General features: G+C 55.4%; 4 protein-coding genes across 8 annotated transcripts; 2 read left to right on the forward strand and 2 right to left on the reverse strand.

Annotated features, from left to right (window-relative positions):
- Positions 1-19: 19 nt before the first annotated feature.
- On the reverse strand, positions 20-2,934 carry LOC144198974 (ectonucleotide pyrophosphatase/phosphodiesterase family member 7). The gene is made up of 5 exons (XM_077720246.1): positions 1,644-2,934; positions 1,416-1,561; positions 723-1,349; positions 361-592; positions 20-286 (listed from the first exon to the last, which is right to left on the reverse strand). The coding sequence occupies exons 1-5, from the start codon at positions 1,891-1,893 to the stop codon at positions 216-218; spliced, it is 1,326 nt and encodes a 441-aa protein (XP_077576372.1). The 5' UTR covers positions 1,894-2,934; the 3' UTR covers positions 20-215.
- Positions 2,556-5,037, forward strand: dnase2 (deoxyribonuclease II, lysosomal). The gene is made up of 7 exons (XM_077720247.1): positions 2,556-2,901; positions 3,242-3,336; positions 3,430-3,589; positions 3,692-3,785; positions 3,937-4,104; positions 4,177-4,374; positions 4,461-5,037. The coding sequence occupies exons 2-7, from the start codon at positions 3,242-3,244 to the stop codon at positions 4,814-4,816; spliced, it is 1,071 nt and encodes a 356-aa protein (XP_077576373.1). The 5' UTR covers positions 2,556-2,901; the 3' UTR covers positions 4,817-5,037.
- rgl2 (ral guanine nucleotide dissociation stimulator-like 2) lies at positions 5,032-11,803 on the reverse strand. Of its 4 annotated transcripts, XM_077720242.1 has the most exons (20): positions 11,593-11,798; positions 9,439-9,575; positions 9,319-9,369; positions 9,132-9,230; positions 8,915-9,063; positions 8,789-8,845; positions 8,337-8,533; positions 8,124-8,242; positions 7,852-8,061; positions 7,673-7,776; positions 7,522-7,606; positions 7,405-7,458; positions 7,034-7,120; positions 6,905-6,937; positions 6,698-6,819; positions 6,521-6,601; positions 6,378-6,444; positions 6,077-6,301; positions 5,894-6,008; positions 5,512-5,820 (listed from the first exon to the last, which is right to left on the reverse strand). In XM_077720242.1, the coding sequence occupies exons 2-20, from the start codon at positions 9,544-9,546 to the stop codon at positions 5,654-5,656; spliced, it is 2,130 nt and encodes a 709-aa protein (XP_077576368.1). In that variant the 5' UTR covers positions 9,547-9,575; positions 11,593-11,798; the 3' UTR covers positions 5,512-5,653. The 4 variants fall into 4 exon arrangements, with proteins under 4 accessions (XP_077576365.1, XP_077576366.1, XP_077576367.1 ...); XM_077720239.1 differs by having other exon boundaries at positions 5,032-5,820; positions 6,077-6,444; positions 11,593-11,800; XM_077720240.1 differs by having other exon boundaries at positions 5,032-5,820; positions 6,077-6,444; positions 11,589-11,800.
- phf1 (PHD finger protein 1) lies at positions 10,802-17,206 on the forward strand. Of its 2 annotated transcripts, XM_077720245.1 has the most exons (15): positions 10,802-11,214; positions 12,396-13,123; positions 13,308-13,389; positions 13,463-13,549; positions 13,972-14,066; positions 14,189-14,337; positions 14,461-14,556; positions 14,666-14,734; positions 14,815-14,938; positions 15,108-15,175; positions 15,243-15,446; positions 15,526-15,604; positions 15,784-15,902; positions 15,977-16,066; positions 16,141-17,206. In XM_077720245.1, the coding sequence occupies exons 2-15, from the start codon at positions 13,046-13,048 to the stop codon at positions 16,373-16,375; spliced, it is 1,575 nt and encodes a 524-aa protein (XP_077576371.1). In that variant the 5' UTR covers positions 10,802-11,214; positions 12,396-13,045; the 3' UTR covers positions 16,376-17,206. The 2 variants fall into 2 exon arrangements, with proteins under 2 accessions (XP_077576371.1, XP_077576369.1); XM_077720243.1 differs by having other exon boundaries at positions 11,207-13,123.
- The last annotated feature ends 216 nt before the right edge of the window (positions 17,207-17,422 follow it).

A 17,422-nucleotide genomic window follows, 5' to 3' on the forward strand; every position in this document is an offset into this window, starting at 1 on the left:
TTGGGCTTCCGTCCTTTTGGGTGACTTGCTGACATTTTGGGAGCCTTTCAACATCTCTTCTTCTTTCCCAGGTCACACAGAATTCAGGTCATTTCCTGTTGATTTGAATGATCAAAAAGGGAGCGAAAATAAGTTGATTTTAAAAAGAAGGAAGAGCATTTGAACCCGTGCCCTGAAAATAGGTGAATTGCGAGTCGACGTGAAGGTTTGCCGCTTCATAGCGTCAGGGCGTAGAAGACCACGGATGCCAAGGCCACGGTCACCGGCGAGCTCCTCCCCCGTCCTCCTGCCGGACGGAGAAAACGCGGCGGATGACGGCGGGCGCCGGACCACGGGCGAGCGCCCTTCGGCGGTCCTCACCCGCGCCCACGGCGGCCACCAGCATGTCGGCGGTGTGCTCCAGAGAGCCGTTGTTGGGCTCGGCCCGAATGCCCAGCAGGCGGCACATGAGCGGGTAGATGTGGACGCTGTCGAAGGGCTCGGACACATAATTCCTCCTGAAGTCGGGTCCGAAGGCCCGGAAGATCATCTTCATGTCCATCTCGCCGTTGTGGAAGCCGTGGTCGCCTTTGTTCACGTACACGATCAATCTCTGGAGGACAAAAGTGGCCGTGGAATTAGCCGCCAGCTGACCGGCAGTTAGTTACACGGCGGTTAGTACAACGGCGATATAGCCTCGCCCCCCCCCCCCCCCCCCCCAACCATCCAACGAGCCCCGTTACCGAGTTGAGGTTGAAGCCGAGGTCGGCCAACAGCACCACGGGCGGCAGGCGTCGGCTCCGGGCCAAATGGAAACTCTGGGGCATGTCCTCCTTGGTGTACACGGTCAGGTTGGGGGCCTTGGCCAGCGCCGCCACCACCTGGGCCTCCTTCCCCGGCCGCGGGGTCAGGATGCCGAAGCCGCCGTAGTCCAGGATCTCAAAGCTGGCCAGCTTGATCAGGTTGAGGTACTTGTTCAGCACGATCTCGTCCACCAGGGGGCGCTTCTTGACGGTGGTCATCCCGTGGTCGGACGTGACGATGACGTTGAGGCGTCCGGAGAGGCCGCGGCGCTCCATCTGGAGCCGCAGGTAGCCCAGCAGCCGATCGATCTGCGCCACGACGGCCTTGCGGTCCGGGTGCTCCGGCCCCCGCATGTGGCCCACGTTGTCGGGCTCGCCGTAGTACAGTGTGACCAGCCGGAAGTCCTCCTCGGAGAACCAGCTCAGCACCGTGTCCACGTTGTTCCGCCACTCGGTCTCGTTGTCGTCGGGGCGCCCGCTCCCCTCCTCCACCACCGCCCGGTCCACCGCCCGCCCGCCGTAGGTGGCGCCGCCTCCGGGGAAGTAGAAGGAGCCCGCCTTCAGACCCTGTAAGAGGAGCGTTAGCCGACGGCGGGCCGGAGGCGAGCGGACGGGCGCGGCGCCACCGCTCGCCTGTTTCTGCGCCGTGATCCAGAGGGGCAGGACCCCGTTGTCCCACCACTCGGAGCGCCTCATGGTCTCCTTGTGGGGAACCTTCTGGTTGGTGGTGACGTTGAACATCATGTTGTGCACCACCTCGTGGTCCTCCACCCAGCGGCCTGCGTCAGATGGTTAGCTAGCGGGCTCATCACGCCAAAAAAAAAAGAGCTCCATGGAAAGAAACATTTAAAAAAAAAAGACCTGTGATGGTGGTAAAGTGCGACGGCGAGGTCATGGTGAGCATGGGCGGCGTGATGTATTTGGCCTTGACGCCGTCCAACGCCATCCTGTCCAGGTGAGGCGTGTCCACGTCTCGGTCGTAGTCCCAACGGAAGCCGTCGAAGGAGATGAGCAAGAGAGCCTTGGCGCCGTGGGCCGCCCGGCCCCGGGGCGCCGCCGCGCCCGGCGTCGAGAGCGCCGCCAGGAGCAGGAGGAGGATGGCGCTCGACATGGCGCCGCGTTTGCGAGTGGCGAGCGGATGGACGGACTCTGGACCGTCTTTACCCCGATTAGGATTTACGACCACCTGACGCGCGGTGGACCGTCCCCGTTATCTGGGCGGCCGATAGCGCCGGATCTGATTCACGCTCATCAATAATTAAGCCGTGACAGCGTGATGTATCTTGAATGTGGAAGCCCAGTGAGGAGCGGTCACGTTCTGGCGTTTGGACAGCGCCAGACGTCCGAGCTCAAAGTGCGTGAGCCACAAGTGCCCTCGAATGGACAGAAAATGATCCAAAAAAGTGAACCAAAGTCGCTTAAAATGACAGCCGCGGGTCTTGAAATGAGCTCGCTGACGACAACAATTGATTTGGGCGGGCTCGTATCTCCGTGCCAATGACGAGGCTTGGCGTTGGTCCATCGCCGTCAAAATGGAGGCCCGCCCGCTGCTGACAATGGCACTGATAAATGAGCCTCCTCAGCAAGATCAGTTTGGAATGAATTGGCAGTTTATGGTTGAAAAGTTCCTTTTGGGTGACTTCCTGTTTCGATTTGGGCCGGTTTGCGCCACCCAAATGTCTCATTTTGCATTTCCCGTGGAATTGAGGGCGGACCGTGAAAAAGGAAAAAAGGTCAAAACACTGTAGCAGCCGGCAGAGGGCGCTTGCTGGGCCGAAACTCCAACGAAGAAGACAAAGGCAGTTTTACTTCCGCATTCCCTCGCGCCCTCCTTTCAAACTTTTCCAAAATTCCAAAATGGGGATAGTTTGTCCACGCATAGATAACATTGTTGAATTTGAACACTTTCCAACTTTGGGCGGAGGAGCAAACGAGCGAAAGCAAGTAGAAAGACCACGGAAGTCGAACGGTGGCTTCCTTAATATAGTCTCACAAATGTAATATTAAAAAGCGGAAATAAAGTCAATAAAAAGGGGAAGAAAGAGAGTCCATAAGTAAGCGAAATGTGAAATTTGAAAGCAAAAGAAGACAACAAAGAAGGAGCGCGCCGCATTTCCAGGCAAGTTGATTTCAACTACGTTTCCTTTTTGCTTTCCAACTAAAATTTGCCACCGACAAAAGTGACTCCTAATAGGCTAGGAAGTCATTGACATCATTATTGTGCCATTTGTGTTGTGACGCCGGCTGGTATGGATTGCTATCAAGTCATAAATCGCCCTCTTGCACTTTGCTCAAGTTACTTTGAACTAAACTAATATACAGATGCCGAAGCAAATAAAAAAAAAAGAATGATGGCATTTTAAAGAGCTATGTCCAAAATGAATGACAATGCAGATGCAGTCATAAATAAAACTTGATGTGCATGAATCAATAACATTTGATTTTGTTGGTGTGATCAGATGTTGTTCCTGTTGTTGCTGATTTCTTGCTCGCCACACGGGGGCGACGCATCTGCCATAAGTTGCTATGACGACCGGGGCGAGCCCACCGACTGGTACTACGTCATACGTCACGTCACCTAGTAGCCCGCCCTCCAATTGGAGTCCCCAAAGTTTGAGAATGTGCTTATTTGTGTTTTTTCGCCGAGGTTTTACATGTACAAGCTGCCCAAGAGGCACGGCGCCCAGTCCGGCCTGAATTACTTTTTCCTGGGCCGCGGCGGCGCCGATTGGACGCCGGGGCGCGCCGGCATCGACCACCCGGCGGGGGCCCTCGGCGGCACGCTGGGGCAGCTCTACTCCCGGCGGGTAAGCCCGGGTGAATGTGATTCATCCAAAGGAAATGAGACGAAAAAGAAAGAAGTGGGAGAAGCTGAAGAAGAGCATTTTTTTTCTGCTGTTTTGGCACAGAACACGGAAGTGGCGTACATCCTTTACAACGACCAGCCGCCGCCATCGCCACCGTGGCACTTCCCCTATCAGCGAGGAGGAGGACACACGAAAGGTTGGCCAGTCCTCATTTCCCGCTCATTTGCGGGTCACTTCCTCTTGCTTTTATGCCGGGAGGTGACCGAATAATCGGGGGGGAAAATTATTGCCTGAGGCCGGCTAGCTTTCCGCTGCCTCCGTCAAATGACGGAGACGGACATTTGTAGGCGTGGTCCTGCTGGACGAGACGCAGGGCTTCTGGCTGATCCACAGCACCCCCCACTTTCCCGCTTCGCCCCGCACGGCGGGGAAATTCGGCTACCCGGACAGCGGCGTCCCTTACGGACAGAACTTCCTGTGCGTCACCTTCCCGCCGAAGAGCTTCCAGAGCATCGGTAAACGCCGGCAGGCCGGCCGGCCGGCCGTTGACGGGGTCCTAAAGAAAACTCAGCAGGTGTGTTCCTTAGGCCAGCAGCTGCAGATCAACCAGCCCGCCGTGTACGACTGCCGGGTGCCGGCCTCCTTGGCGGCGGCGCTGCCCGCCCTGGCCGCCGCCTGCTACCGCAACGGGACCTGGCGACCTCCCGCCAACCGCAGCGTGACGCTGACGTCCCAAGGCGGCACCCCCTTCCTCGGCTTCGCCAAAGGGAACGCGTTTGACCGAGGTGAGCCGGGCCTCTTGGCGCCCGTCATTTGGCGGCACGCAAAGTTGGGGGCGGCTCTAAAATGGACTACCCTCCCCCCACCGTAGACCTGTACAGCTCGTGGGTGGCCCCCGCCCTGGGGTCGGACCTCCTGGTCCAGTTCTGGATCCACTCGGGCGGCATCCTGCCCCCCTACTGCGGCCCCGGCCCCCAAGTGCTGGACGTCACGCGCGTCTCGCCGGACGCTACGCCCGCCTTCAACAGCAGCAAAGACCACTCCAAGTGGGCCGTCAGCCCGGAGGCGGGAAACGCCAACGGCGGCGGGGGCGGCGGCTGGATCTGCGTGGGCGACATCAACCGCAACCAGGCCGAGGAGAAGCGAGGCGGCGGCACTCTCTGTCAACGGGACGCCGCCGTCTGGAAAGCCTACCGCGGCGCCGTGCTGGCCTATCGCCCGTGTTAAAAAAAAAAGAGGACAACAGGACAACACCTTGGTGGGACAGACAGCGTGAATCCGTAGGCAGCCAATCGCGGGGCACCAGGATATCAAACCCTGGTCACAGAAAGTGTGAGGCCGACCAGTGAAGCGCTCAACCAGCGGAAGTCCACAAATACAATTGATATCATCTGAAGAATTGACCAAAAATTGACCATTGAGCTATAAAAAGAGGCAATATGGATGGATATGTTATCTTTTTTTTATTCCTGTTCCTCCCAAGCACAAAAGGCCAAAGTATCATTTTGAAAATGGAAACGAAATCCTTCCTTAACCCAAAAGGTAAGGCCACCAAAGGGAGGCTGGCAAAAGGCCACTTTCAAGCACAAAGTCCCCCAAGCAAAATGGACAGGTAGAAAAAGCAATATTTCCAACATCAAAAGTCACACAAAGCAAAGGCCAGGCGCAGAAAAAAAGCTCAAGAAGGCAATGTTAAGAAAACTCAATAAATAAAACCCCCGGACAACAAAAGTCATGACGAAAATGAATTCTAAAAGGAAAAGAGTAAATATCCTCTTCTCTCCATTTTAAAAAGTGAAAAAATGCTTTACGAATTGGACGTCCAAAGTTGTCCATGGCGGACCACGACTTAACCGCCGGATTTCTGTTTTGAACAAAACAAGTCATGGTCTGCAGCCCATTCCTTTACGGGGCGAGTCCTTTGAGCCAATTGGACCTCCATTCTCGTCAAAGGCGGCCAATCAATACACTTCAAATGGGACGTTTTTTTTAAAAAGGAGGCAAAAATCCCTCCATCGCTCGCCCGCTTTAACGTTGGAATTTGAACGACGACCACAGAGCGCGTCAAAAGAGCATTGCGGCCAGTTTCCTGCCCTTGGCCTTGCTTCGTGGGTAGGTGGCCGGGGGGGCGGGGCTCTGCCGCGGGGCCTGCCCTCTCCTCCGCAGCAGGAAGTCGGCGCTGGTCGGCGTCATGGCGTAGAACACGTTGGCCGCCGACGGGATGGTCAACTCTGAGGACCGCGCGGGAAGGACGGTTAGCCGGAGGTGGAGGGGGCGGGGCCCGAGGAGGAAATGGGGCGGCACCTTTTCCCTGAGGCAACAGTTGCACCAGCTCGTAAGCCCACGCCTGCGACGGGTCCTGGTTGTGCTTCTCCAGCGCCGAGCGCACGGCCGTCGCCGTCTTGTCGTTGCTCGTCACCTGGGTTTTCCACAGAATCAAGGTGCCATTTGCTTTAAAAGCCAGCCACCCCACCCCCCCCCACTCACCAGAATGCTGCGGTAGAGGTTGCCGTCGTGCAGGTCCATGCGGATCCTGACCACACGCATGTCGGGTCCCGAAGAGGCGGCGGCGGTGGAGGCCCGCCCGGCGTTCTCGCCGCACGAGACGGAGCGGCGGTGGCCGCCTTTGGGGGACGGCGGCGCCAGCGACGACGGCGCCGGCGGGGGCGACACGTCCACGTCCAAGCACGACACCGACGGTGATCGCATGTGCTGGAAACAAACGCAAACCATTTGGTACCGGCCGAGCTTTTTGTCCCAAAACCAACTTTCTTTTGGTCAAAGTCACCTTGGTGAGTTTGGAGATCAGGCTGTTGACGGGCGACGACGCGTCGCCCCCGCCGGCGACGGGAACGCTTTGACGGGAACACAAAAAAAGGGGGGGGCGTCAAACTTCACGGTCCGCCCACTCCATCGGGCACCCGCACTTACTCGGAACACTGGGTGACCACCACCATGGGCGTGGCGGCCGCCGCTTCGCCGGGCGCTTGGATCTCATCGGACAGCGCGTCACTAAAAGCAAGGCACACAAACGTACAACTTTCACCTCTGCGAGACGACTTGTTCGTCGCGCCGACGGAATTGGTCCGGAATGAGGCCGGGGCTGACCTTTGCTCCTGGCTCAGCAGGGGAACGCTGCGGTACCACAGCGAGAAGGTGGGCTCGGGCACCGAGATGCAGTTCTTGCACGATGACTGCAGCAGGCGGATTTGGGCCAGGACTTCAAACTCCTGCGTGCAAAAACAGGGGAGGAAGAAGAGGAGGAGGAAGAGCAAGAGGAAGAGGCTGAGCCGGCCTCCGAACGCCGTGGCTCACCCGCCGCCGCTTGTCAAAGTTGACGTAGCCGTTCTGTGGGGGGAAAAAAGGCGTGGCGTCGGCGTGGCGTCGGCGTGAGGTCGTCGACGTCCCGGTCCCGCCCCTCCGTCTCCTCCCCCGGCGGCTCACCTCCAGGCGGTCCTTGACGGCGGCGTCCAGCATGGTCAGGTCGGTCAGGAAGAGGCCCAGGTACGGGACGGTGCCGCGCGGCGCGCCCTGCCGGCACAAAATGTCACTGTCACTTCCTGTTCATTGGGGGGACTCTGGGGACACTATTGTCTCCATTGTTTTGGATCATCTCCTACTCATTTTAGGCCCCTTCCGGCTCCCTCCCTGGCCCCTCCCCCTTGAGCACAGCTGAATCAAACAATGCATCAGCTGATGAGGATGATTGGATTCAGGTGTGTTGGTGTACAAAACAGACTGGATGGTGGGAACAGAACATCGTTTTCCATGGATTAAGCGACAGTCCACTTTAAAATGAAGGACTTGGGACTCACCTCGGCGGCGTGTTTGCGCTGGCGCTCCGGGTTGGCGTACTTGGACGTGCCCTCCTGGAAGAAGGCCCGGGGTTAACCAAACTGCAGCGTTAGCGCCAGCCGCGACGCTCACGGCACCTCCTTCAGCAATTCCCGGCTGTGCGCGTAGTTGTCCCTCTCCGAGAAGATGTCGCGCAGCTCTTCGTACTTGCGAACGGCCTCCCTGAGCGCAAGGAAAACAAACCTTGACCTTTCTTTCTAGTCCGGAGGCAAAGGTCAAAGAGCTGACTTGTCCGTGTCCTGCCAGGTCTTCCTCAGGCGGTGGATGGGTTTGCTCTGCAACGCCGACACGATGGCGTACAGCGACGAGAAGTTCTTGCGCTCGCGACACGCCTGAAGAAAAAGACGGCGTCCGTAAAAGGGCCGTTTCCCCACTGGGTCGGGCCGCCCCGGTCCCGCTCCACTGGCCTGCGCCACGGCGATCCACTTTTCCAGGAGACGCGCCGGGTTCAGGGTGAGTCCGCCCATCAGGCAGGACGCCAGCACGGCGTTGGCCAGGCGGTTGAACTGGCGGACGGTGGCTCGCACGGAACCGCAGGCGCCCTCGCGACCTTTCTTGTCGCGCTGGGACCACTGGGAGCCCAGGCAGTGGTACGGGACCAGGCGCACAAACAGATCCTGCCGGAGAGGGAAGGGGAAGGAAGACCCCGATTGGGCTCCGAGTCCCACCCGAAACCCACCGTCTCGATGCGAGTCAGCTGCTCGGCGACGGCTTCCGACGGGAAGGCCAAGAGGGCGCCGGCCTGGAAGCCGCACGTGGGCGTGGGCGGTGGCGGCGGCGGCGGCGGCAGAATGCCATCTGCCGGCAAGAAAAATACATTTTCGAGTTGAAGAGAAAGCTTCACAGAGCGGACGGTCGGGGCCGACGGTCGGGGCCGACGGTCGGGGCCGACCTGGACCAGCGTCGGGCAACAGCGCCCTCTCGCTGAGCTCCTCGGCCAGGCGCAGGACGGCGGCGCGCAGGCGGGCGGCGGACGCCGGCCGGCCGGGGAGGAGCGGCGCCAGTCTCAGGAGGCGCGACGGTTCCTTCAGGGCCCGGAAGTCCTCGGGGTACTCCGACAGCCAGGCGCCGAACACCGAGCACGTGGCCCTGCCGGACAAAGGTCGGAGGTCAAAGGTGGCAGGATTTTGGGCATGGAGGTAAGGGAAGAAAAAATCAGGGGATATGAAGAAAATGCCAGGGTATGTCTGGAATAGGCCTTCAATTTTGGTGTCAAAAGGTCAAAGGTCAAATGCAAATTGCCATCTTTAACAAGGGGCCTTCCTTTTAGCATGGTGCTCCTGGAATTTCCATTGTTTAAGCCATACACTTTCACTTTTTTTTTTTCTTTCTGCCAGCAGCGACCTGTCAAAGGATTCCCGCCGGTCGCGGCCTTCCTCGTCGCCGGGCGGCCGCTCCAACCTGCCCGGGGAAAAAGGCCACGGCGTGAGACCGGCGGGCGTCGACGGGACCCCCTTCCTCCCTGGTTACCTGTCGCTCAGGACGTCCAAGACTCTCTGCGTGGTGGTGAAGGAACGATAGGTGGCCAAGAAGACGGCCACGTAAGACGGGTCGCCCAAAGCGAAGGCCCACAGGAGATGCAGCGCCAACTTCTCCTCCGTGGCCGCCTTCACGCAATACTGCCAGCCGCGGGGGAAACCCCTCCCGTTAGCTTGCGCGGCGACGACGGCGGTGGCGGCCATCTTACCGCAGAGGAGGAAGGTGCTTGTTTGAGCACCACCGTGTAGATGATGCCATCTTCTTCCCTCTCTTCTCCCTCCACCATCACCCCCGTCGTCATCGTCGACTACACACACACACACACACACACACACCGCGTCACATCACTATTTTGTCTCCAATGGATTCGTTTCCAATTGCAAAGTTCTCCTCACCGCATCTAATGGACAGTACCACGTGGTCTTCTTCTCGGAAGACGACTCCACCTGAGACGTGAGCCAAAGGTCGCGTGTCAACAAGGGTCAATTTTGGGCGTGCGCAATGGCCGGCCTCACCCGCGGGGCCCCGTCGGCGGACAGCGCCCGGTAGCCGATGAGCGGGACGGCGCCGGACTCGGAGCCCGGCAGGTCGTAGGTGCCCGCTCGCGTGTGTCGCGGCAGCATGCTCCCTGTCCTGTGGAGTGTGCCGCTTTCTACGGGAAATCAAAAAGTTTGTTTTTATTTTTTTTTTGAACTCTCTTCACAGGTACAAAAGGACCATGGCGGCTTTTTTCTCCCTCTTTGGAGAGACCCCCTTGCACTTGAAATTGACGCCATTCCGTGTGGAGCACCAACGGCATTAGGCACCGGCGGCCATCTTAAGGCAGAGGAGGGCTCTTTTGCAGTGAACCAAAGGTGAGTCATCCCTTATCCTCTCCACTAAAGCCATCTTTTAAAAAGTCGCTGTTATCTTGACGGATTTTTAAGCAGTTTGCTGCATAAGACGCTGTCTTAACGTCACTGGATTTTGGAAAAAGGGTTAGGGGGATTTGGTCTATATTTAGGATTGACTCCATTTCTGACTTTCATAACAAGCCAAGCGATTTAAAGATGGGTTGAACATTGATCAATATTATTGATAATCTCATCTCATTTTCTGAACAGCTTCATCCTCATTAGTGTGGAAGGAGACCGGACCGTGGATTCTAACCCAGGACCCCAAAGCTCCGAGGCCGACGCGCTAACCACTCGCGTCACCGAGCTGCCCATTGATGATAATACATCATATTTTGATTGTCAACCCAGTTAAATGCATTTTAAAGAGGCAATTTTAGAGTTTATTTATTGGCCATGACCAGAGTATTTTTTTTCATTCATTCCAACATTGTTTCTCTTAACCCTTTCTTCCATCCGGACAGTATCCATCCAAATTAAAAAGAAAACAATAAAAACAAGATATGATAACTGAAAGACTTGAGCTGTCATTGACATCAAGTCCCTTTTGAACCGTGAAACAAAGCTGACTTCGAGTGATTGTTGCACTGCGTTGACGGAAAAAAATGCATTTTGTGGCAGTCTTATTTGAAAGCGAAAATGCTCTTGAACGGCTCAACCTCGTCAAGGTTTTGAAATGTAGTTTAGCGGTGGCTTGCTTAGCATTAGCACTTGGCTAGGAGGAGTGGAGCTTTTCAAAACAACTCGTTGTCGTCTTTGTTTTCGGGTAAATGTCACAGCCCCGAGGCTTAAACGCCACCCGGTTTGTCTTCTCAGCTGGCATTTTATTCTTTTTTCCCCGCACAAACAATGGACATTGGAGCCTTTGTCCTCGCGACTCGGGGGACTTCGTGAGGCGTTCATAGCTCGCACGCAAAAATAAAAGCCGCTTCCAGGGATGCTTTCAATGACAGTTCGGAAACTCAGAAGATTGTCAAAACTGTCAAAAAAAGCAAGACAACATTACAATCCGGAAACCCAAAAGACAGCCAGTACTGTCGAAGATATGTTCATAAATGTGTCAGTGTGGACCAAGAGGAGGACAGTAACATCTTTTAAATATAAACACGTTCATTTGTAAAGCGTTTCGTCTTTTACATGAACGTGAAATCATAAACTCGCTTGAAGCCGTTCTTGACGACTGGACCAAAAAGTGGAGGGCCAATTGTGGCAACTTGTCGAACTCTTCGACCAAGCCTGTATTTATTACGTGTTTACTGACAACCCGTTCTTGTGTTGTTTTTAGAGCTGTCGGCAAACTTGTGCTTGCTGTCAGAATCTTCGGTTTCACTTGACGTATGACTAGATGGGAATGGTGGCCTCGGCGGCAGCCATCTTGAGGCAGACAGCGAAGCCAGGGTGGGTGATTTTTTTTTTCTCCACTAAAATACTCTGAACTGGGCGAAATCTCGGCGGATTTTCGTAACGGCCACGTGGATAACAAATCGTAGGAATTAACCAAACAAATGTTTCGAGGTACGTTTATAACTTGGATGGAAAAAGCCAAACCGTCTGAATTTGTCGTTCCCTTGACTGGCATATTAGTTGACAATGGCTCTGACTCAAAATGGCCGTCGAGCGATAACAGCCAGCTGGTTTGGCTGACAAACGGCGCACTTTTCGCATCTCGCCTCTTTGTACGTTTGATATCTACAACGCGTTTGAGGGCTCCCTCGGGTCACGTGACCCCGAGAGCTCGACAGACGAGATGATGCGGAAAAGCGGGATCTTACCCACCGGCGGTCAGTCAGTCGTCAGTAGCGGAAGTAACGGAAGAAACGTAGGAAACGGATGGAGCGGCTGGGGTGGCGAGGGTGGCGGGCCCGGCCGTGCCGTATCCCCCCGCCGCCCCGGGACGCGAATGCAGGACGACGGCGCCCATCGGGAAGTCTGTCGCTTCCTGGAACTTTGTTTAGAAGTGGGAGGATCGTCGTGCGCTGGCTGCTCAGCTCCGCCCTCTTTTCTTTGGCGCGTCTATCTGCCGGGGACGCCGCGGAGACTCCGCTTGTGCGAGCAGCTGATAGCTCAACACAATTTTATCTTTATGGACAACTACGTAACTAGTATTTTATGGGGTTTTTTTTCTACACGCGACTCATTGCCTGCCATTGAAAACGATAGACGCCCAATTACATTCAATCGGGATTACAGGATACGAATGCTCACCTTCCCGTGCCATAGACGGTGGTGGACGTTCAATACATTTGAACTGGGAGAGAAGAGTCGAAAAAAACCCACAATGAAATTCCTTTTTTTAAAGTTTAATTACGAAAAAATGGAAGAAAATAAATAAACATTTGATCTTGCATTTATTGAGCCCTCGCTCAGCCCCAACAACAATGCATGAGGCCAATGTTCGCTTTCTGCGCAATTCTACTTGTGAAGTTAGAACCATGTTAAAAATAGTGTCACAATCAACAAGTCATTACAAAATATTTTCAAGGGTAGGTTTAGGTACAGAATATTTACAAATTGTAGTATCGTGACAAGAGTCCAAATAGCATTTTCACACGAGCCCCCCCCCCCTTTTTTTTTGTAAGCGAGGAGGTGACGTCACACGAGCCACCGCGAGAGGTGGGGGCGTAGGAAGGATGGCTGCCACCGCCGCCGCCGAATCGTCCCACTTGAAATGGACTTGTAGACGTCTATCCCCGTCGACAGCAGCCAAGGGGTTAATGAGGCGTTTCCGGGCTCGCTAATTGGCCGCTTAATTGAGCGTCCGGCGCCTGCCAGCCTTCCTGCCAGCCTTCCTACCAGCCTGCCATCACCAACACCTTCCTCTTCTTCATCCTCTCTCTCTCTTTCTCTCTCGCTCTCTCGCTCGCTCTCTCCATCTCGACGTTTTTACGTGTGCGTCACAACAAGTCGCAGGAGGAGGACGAACGAAGATGGCGTCTCCAGCGGCTTGACTAGCCAGGGGCGTCCGGTCGCTCGCTCGGTCGGGCCACCGGGCGCGTGCGTGCGTGCCTTCGTAGCGCGCGTGCGCTCGCTTGAGTCCAAAAAAAAGAAGAAGAAGACGGCAAGCCAAAGGAGGAGGCGAGACGAGGCGCGGGGCTTTTTCGAAAGCTGCCTTCCTGTCGGTCCCGTCATCATGCGGCAGGCGGCGCCCGAGGAAGGAGGCCATTAGCGGGGAAACACTCTCGGCTCGACTCGGCTCGACTCGGCTCGGCTCGGCTCGGCTTCGGGAGGAATGGGGGGAGTTCGTGAGGGGGACGACGTGCTGGCCCGATGGAGCGACGGCCTCCTCTACCTGGGCAACGTCAAACGGGTGAGTGCTGGTGTTCGCCCTGACTCAAAACAAAAGAGAAGAAAAAACAAACAAATAATAATAGTCATCATTGGAAATCACTCCACGTTATGGGCCACTTTAGGGTCACTTCCTGTACATTTAGTTTCACCTCCCCATTCTCCGCCCCCAAGCGGCTTTTATTTTTGCATCCGTTTGCTTTCAGGTGGACGGCGTGAAACGTTGCTGCCTGGTCCGTTTCGAGGACAACTCCGAGTTTTGGGTCCTGAGAAAAGACATCCACTCCTGTAAGTTTAGTCGTCGTGGCCATTGATGTTGAGCTAGCATCCCAGTTGACCGCCTGTCATTGTTTGTGTCCAGTCACCGCCGGCGTGGAGGAAGTTTGCTGCATCTGCGAGGCCCCGCCTCTTAAAGAACCCCTCGTAAACTGTCTGAAATGTCGCCACGGTAAGGATGGGCGAAGGCCTCGCCCGCTTCTTTCCTCGCCCGTCGGAGGGAATCTCCGTGGTCGGAAAGGGAAGTAAGCCAGATGCGCTGGAATAGGTGGCTATAGGTGGCCATGTCGTGCGGCCCGATTCTCGTATCGCTTGGAAACCCGATCTTAACGCCTGCGTTTTGGGTGGAAAGAAACCATCGGCGGCTACACTTCCACTCGCGTCCACTAGTAAGCAGTTGCCGTGCCCAGCCGTGTAATAATAGAGCTTGGACACACGAGGGTGCTGTTTCCACAGCTGAAGTTGTTGTTTTTTTTTTTCATATTTCGAATCCCGCAATCGCTAAACAGATTTGGACTTAAGATCGGAGAGGGTTCTAACAAAGTGACAATGTGTCTATCAGAGTGCTGAAATGATCTGCTTTTGCCCCCACAGGTTATCACGCCGAGTGCCACACGCCCTGCATCGAGGCCCCGGATGACGACGAGTCCTGGATCTGTCGCCAGTGCGTCTTTGCCGTGGCCACCAAGGTCGGTCGGCCACAAAAATGATTTAAAAAGTGCTTCTGAATGGTCTTTTTTTGGAGGCATTCTGGCTTTCTGACGACCACGCGTCCTGTATTTATTAATTTTGTTCCTCCCCTTTTCTGCAGAGGGGCGGAGCCATGAAACGTGGCCGCTTCGCCCGCCTCATGCACTTGATGAAAGTGCGCTTGCCCTATCAGCTGACCTCCTTGGACTGGGACGCGCAGCATCTGTCCAATCGGCAGCAGTGTTACTGCTACTGCGCCGGACCCGGAGAGTGCGTGAGACCTCGTCCCGAGCGCCGCCCGAGCGCCGCCCGAGCGCCGCCCGAGCGCCGCCCGAGCGCCGCCCGAGCGCCGCCCCAAATGGTGACGGGCGACCGCTCCAAATTGGCTTTCAGGTGGAACCTGAAGATGCTCCAGTGCGCCAACTGCGGCCAGTGGTTCCACGAGGCCTGCACTCAGTGCCTGACCAAGCCTCTTCTCTATGGCGACAGGTGGGCGTGCTCGCCGGGGACGACGGCCGGGCGTGGAAACCGTCTCTTGGCGGGCGGCGGTCCGGGCGGGACACGGCGCCGTGTGGTGTGACGCGGGCTTTGCTTTCAGGTTTTACCAGTTCCGGTGCTCGGTGTGCAACCAAGGAGCGGAGACCGTCAAGAGACTCCCCATGAACTGGTAGAAAAACACGGCGTGTGGAAGGAACGTGGGGGGCGGGGGCTTCCCATCTACCCAATCCAAATCCTTGTGTTTTGTAGGGTGGACTTGGCCCACCTGGTGCTCTACCACCTGTCCCTGTGCTGCAAGAGGAAGTACTTTGATTTTGACCACGAGATCTTGTCCTTTGCCAACGAGAACTGGGAATCTCTTCTGCTGGGCGCGGTACGTTCCGTACGCTTTTTATCCTTATGTTTAGGGGGGGGGTCACGGAGGGGTGGGGATTCCCGTAGATTTTCGCCTCGGTGAAGGGGAAGAATGAATGACTAGGAAGTGACTCCAACGCTAGTTTCTTGTCGTGGCGTTCTCTAATTTTTCTTTTTCCGGGACGCAGCTGTCGGAGACGCCGAGGCAAGAGCGATGCCGCCAACTGCTGGACGCCCTGAACTCCCGCAAAGACCGGTGGGTGAGACGCCGTCCCGACGGGAGGGAGGAACGGTGACCCTTGACCCGGGTGGGCTGCTCGCAGATTCGTCTCCGGGAAAGAGATCAAGAAGAAGAAGTGTCTTTTCGGACTTCAGGTCCGAGCCCCGCCCCCGACCGCAAACACCACCACCACTAGCGCCACCGCCACCATTAGCGCCGCCATCACCGGCGCCACCGGCACCGCTGCACCCGATCCTTCACCCCCCGCGGTCACCGAGCCGCCCCTGGACGTCTACTGCCACGGAAGGTCGGGCTGACAAATGGAGGGACACAACAAATCCAATGGGAGACAGGTTTTCGATTTAGTTTTTTTTTTTTTGGTTCAGCCCGTCGTCGCTCAGCTGCCAAAGGAGGTCGTCCGAGGCCGACACCCACAAATCCAAGCGCCGCCTGACGGAGACGCAGGTGGGTCCCGTCAAATGACATTACAAGTTTATTTCATTCCCTTCCAATAGATATTTGCCAGTATGTCCAAGAATGTGTCCACTTGAAGACGTGGCTTCCAAATTCCAAATGTAATATTGACCAAAAAATCATGGCATAACGTCTAAATAAGCCACGTTGTCGCCCTCCGTCCCGTCAAGGCGCCGCTTTGGTCCCGCCCCGTCCAGCCGTCATTGACGGCGTTGACGCCGCCGTGTTGCCACGGCTACGCCGGAGGGGACGGCGCCCCCGCCCTCCCCCAGGAGGAGCTCCGCCTCAGGTGGGGTCATTTTTTTGCCAACGGATCAAATGATGGAAATGAAATAACGGCAACCGCCGGCCTTCTACTTGCAGCCCCCCGCCCAAACGGATGTACGCGGCGCTCTACCACTCGTCTTGCGGCAGAAACGCGGCGCTCTCCGGAGGATGCCTTCACGCCAACAGGTTTTTGCACAGACGTCACCAAAATCCGACTATTCTTTTTTTAAAAAATTTTCATCCCGTCCGTCACCGATCAGCACGGATGACGCCCGCAGAGCCCCGTACGGCGCGGGCGACCACGACGGCGGAGGCCAGGCGTTGGTCCCGGCGGCCACGTCGACGGACGCGGCTGGAGGCAACGGTGACGGCGGCGACTCGCCGGCCTGGAGCTGGGGCGGCGGCGGCGAGGCGGTGAGGATCCTGGCCCGACGGGTCACGCCGGACGGGAAGGTGCAGTACCTGGTGGAGTGGGACAACGTGGGCTTGTACTAAACGCAACTTTCATAAAAAAAAAAAAAACAAAAAAAAAGGAGCGAGCGAGCGAGCGACCTTCCACTGAGTTGGACTCCAGTTTGAGGTGAGTGGGCGTGTCCCTTTTTTACGTCCTTTTTATGCCACGCGCCGTGGACTCTCCGGCTATTGTTTTAAAAAAAATAGACAAAAAAATGATGGGGGGGGGGGGACGTTATTACCATTACTTTTTTTTGTATTTATGATCATCTATTTAATGTTTTTATTCTAAAAAAAAAAGTGACCAAATGACCTGTTTTTTTTATATAATATTATTGTTTGTGTTGTACTGATATGTATTTTTTTTCATTTTAAACCATGTATGCCAAAGGTAGGATGGGTAAGGAGTTTTCTTGAATGAAAAATATTGATGATTGATCATAAAGTTCTTTCTTCATTCAGCTCATGTGATGATAAGATCATGATTATGAACAAGAATAAGTCTCGGGATTCAATGATTTGAGACCAGTCACTCACTGGGTTTGAAGTGGGACATTGGTTGGTAAAATTGTGCTTTTTTTGAAATTTAATTTAATTTATCCGGTGTTTTAGGCCTTTTTTTTCTTTTCCGGGCACGTGTTGAGCAAAATGAAACGTTTATATTTGTACAAAAAGCTTTTCCGGGCCGATGTTTGTCGGAAAGCTGGACTTGACTTGAGACTTTGTATTCCAAAGACGTAAAAAGGCCGGCGGTCCGTCCTTATTTCCGTCCGTTCGTCCATCCGTCTGTCCGTCCCTCCATCCCACGGGATGTCTGTACTTGTCCAGTGCTCCTTGTAGCTTGTTAGGACGGAATAAAGACGCACTTTTGCACCCGGCCTGGAATGGCGTCCATCTTTTTCGACCTGCCACTAGCTCTCTTGCCAAATCACACGTTGTGTACTGGTGGCTTTGGGGGCGTTTTTTTAAAATTATTTTACTAATGCGGAATTCCTGTGGTCACTATTTGTACATTTGGGTGATTTTCTCTTGTAAGTGGGATGTGTACTGCACACACTGAGTCCAAAATAAGTTCAACTTTGATTCAAA

The sequence above is a fragment of the Stigmatopora nigra genome, chromosome 7, assembly GCF_051989575.1.
Source record: "Stigmatopora nigra isolate UIUO_SnigA chromosome 7, RoL_Snig_1.1, whole genome shotgun sequence".
NCBI classification, from domain to species: domain Eukaryota; kingdom Metazoa; phylum Chordata; class Actinopteri; order Syngnathiformes; family Syngnathidae; genus Stigmatopora; species Stigmatopora nigra.

Bases quoted from the DNA above. Each gene is read 5' to 3' on its own strand.
- LOC144198974 (XM_077720246.1), bottom strand. From the start codon at position 1,893: ATGTCGAGCGCCATCCTCCTCCTGCTCCTGGCGGCGCTCTCGACGCCG. The intron at 1,562-1,643 runs GTCTTTTTTTTT...CATCTGACGCAG, and splicing joins GCACTTTACCACCATCACAG to GCCGCTGGGTGGAGGACCAC. The intron at 287-360 runs GTGAGGACCGCC...TCCGTCCGGCAG, and splicing joins GGTGGCCGCCGTGGGCGCGG to GAGGACGGGGGAGGAGCTCG.
- dnase2 (XM_077720247.1), top strand. From the start codon at position 3,242: ATGTTGTTCCTGTTGTTGCTGATTTCTTGCTCGCCACACGGGGGCGAC. The intron at 3,337-3,429 runs GTACTACGTCAT...TTTTTCGCCGAG, and splicing joins CGGGGCGAGCCCACCGACTG to GTTTTACATGTACAAGCTGC. The intron at 3,786-3,936 runs GTTGGCCAGTCC...GGACATTTGTAG, and splicing joins AGGAGGAGGACACACGAAAG to GCGTGGTCCTGCTGGACGAG.
- rgl2 (XM_077720239.1), bottom strand. From the start codon at position 9,546: ATGCTGCCGCGACACACGCGAGCGGGCACCTACGACCTGCCGGGCTCC. The intron at 8,534-8,788 runs GTCGCTGCTGGC...TTTGTCCGGCAG, and splicing joins CGGCGGGAATCCTTTGACAG to GGCCACGTGCTCGGTGTTCG. The intron at 6,602-6,697 runs GTCAGCCCCGGC...CCTTGCTTTTAG, and splicing joins CTGCTGAGCCAGGAGCAAAG to TGACGCGCTGTCCGATGAGA.
- phf1 (XM_077720245.1), top strand. From the start codon at position 13,046: ATGGGGGGAGTTCGTGAGGGGGACGACGTGCTGGCCCGATGGAGCGAC. The intron at 15,903-15,976 runs GTGGGGTCATTT...TTCTACTTGCAG, and splicing joins CAGGAGGAGCTCCGCCTCAG to CCCCCCGCCCAAACGGATGT. The intron at 16,067-16,140 runs GTTTTTGCACAG...GTCACCGATCAG, and splicing joins GGATGCCTTCACGCCAACAG to CACGGATGACGCCCGCAGAG.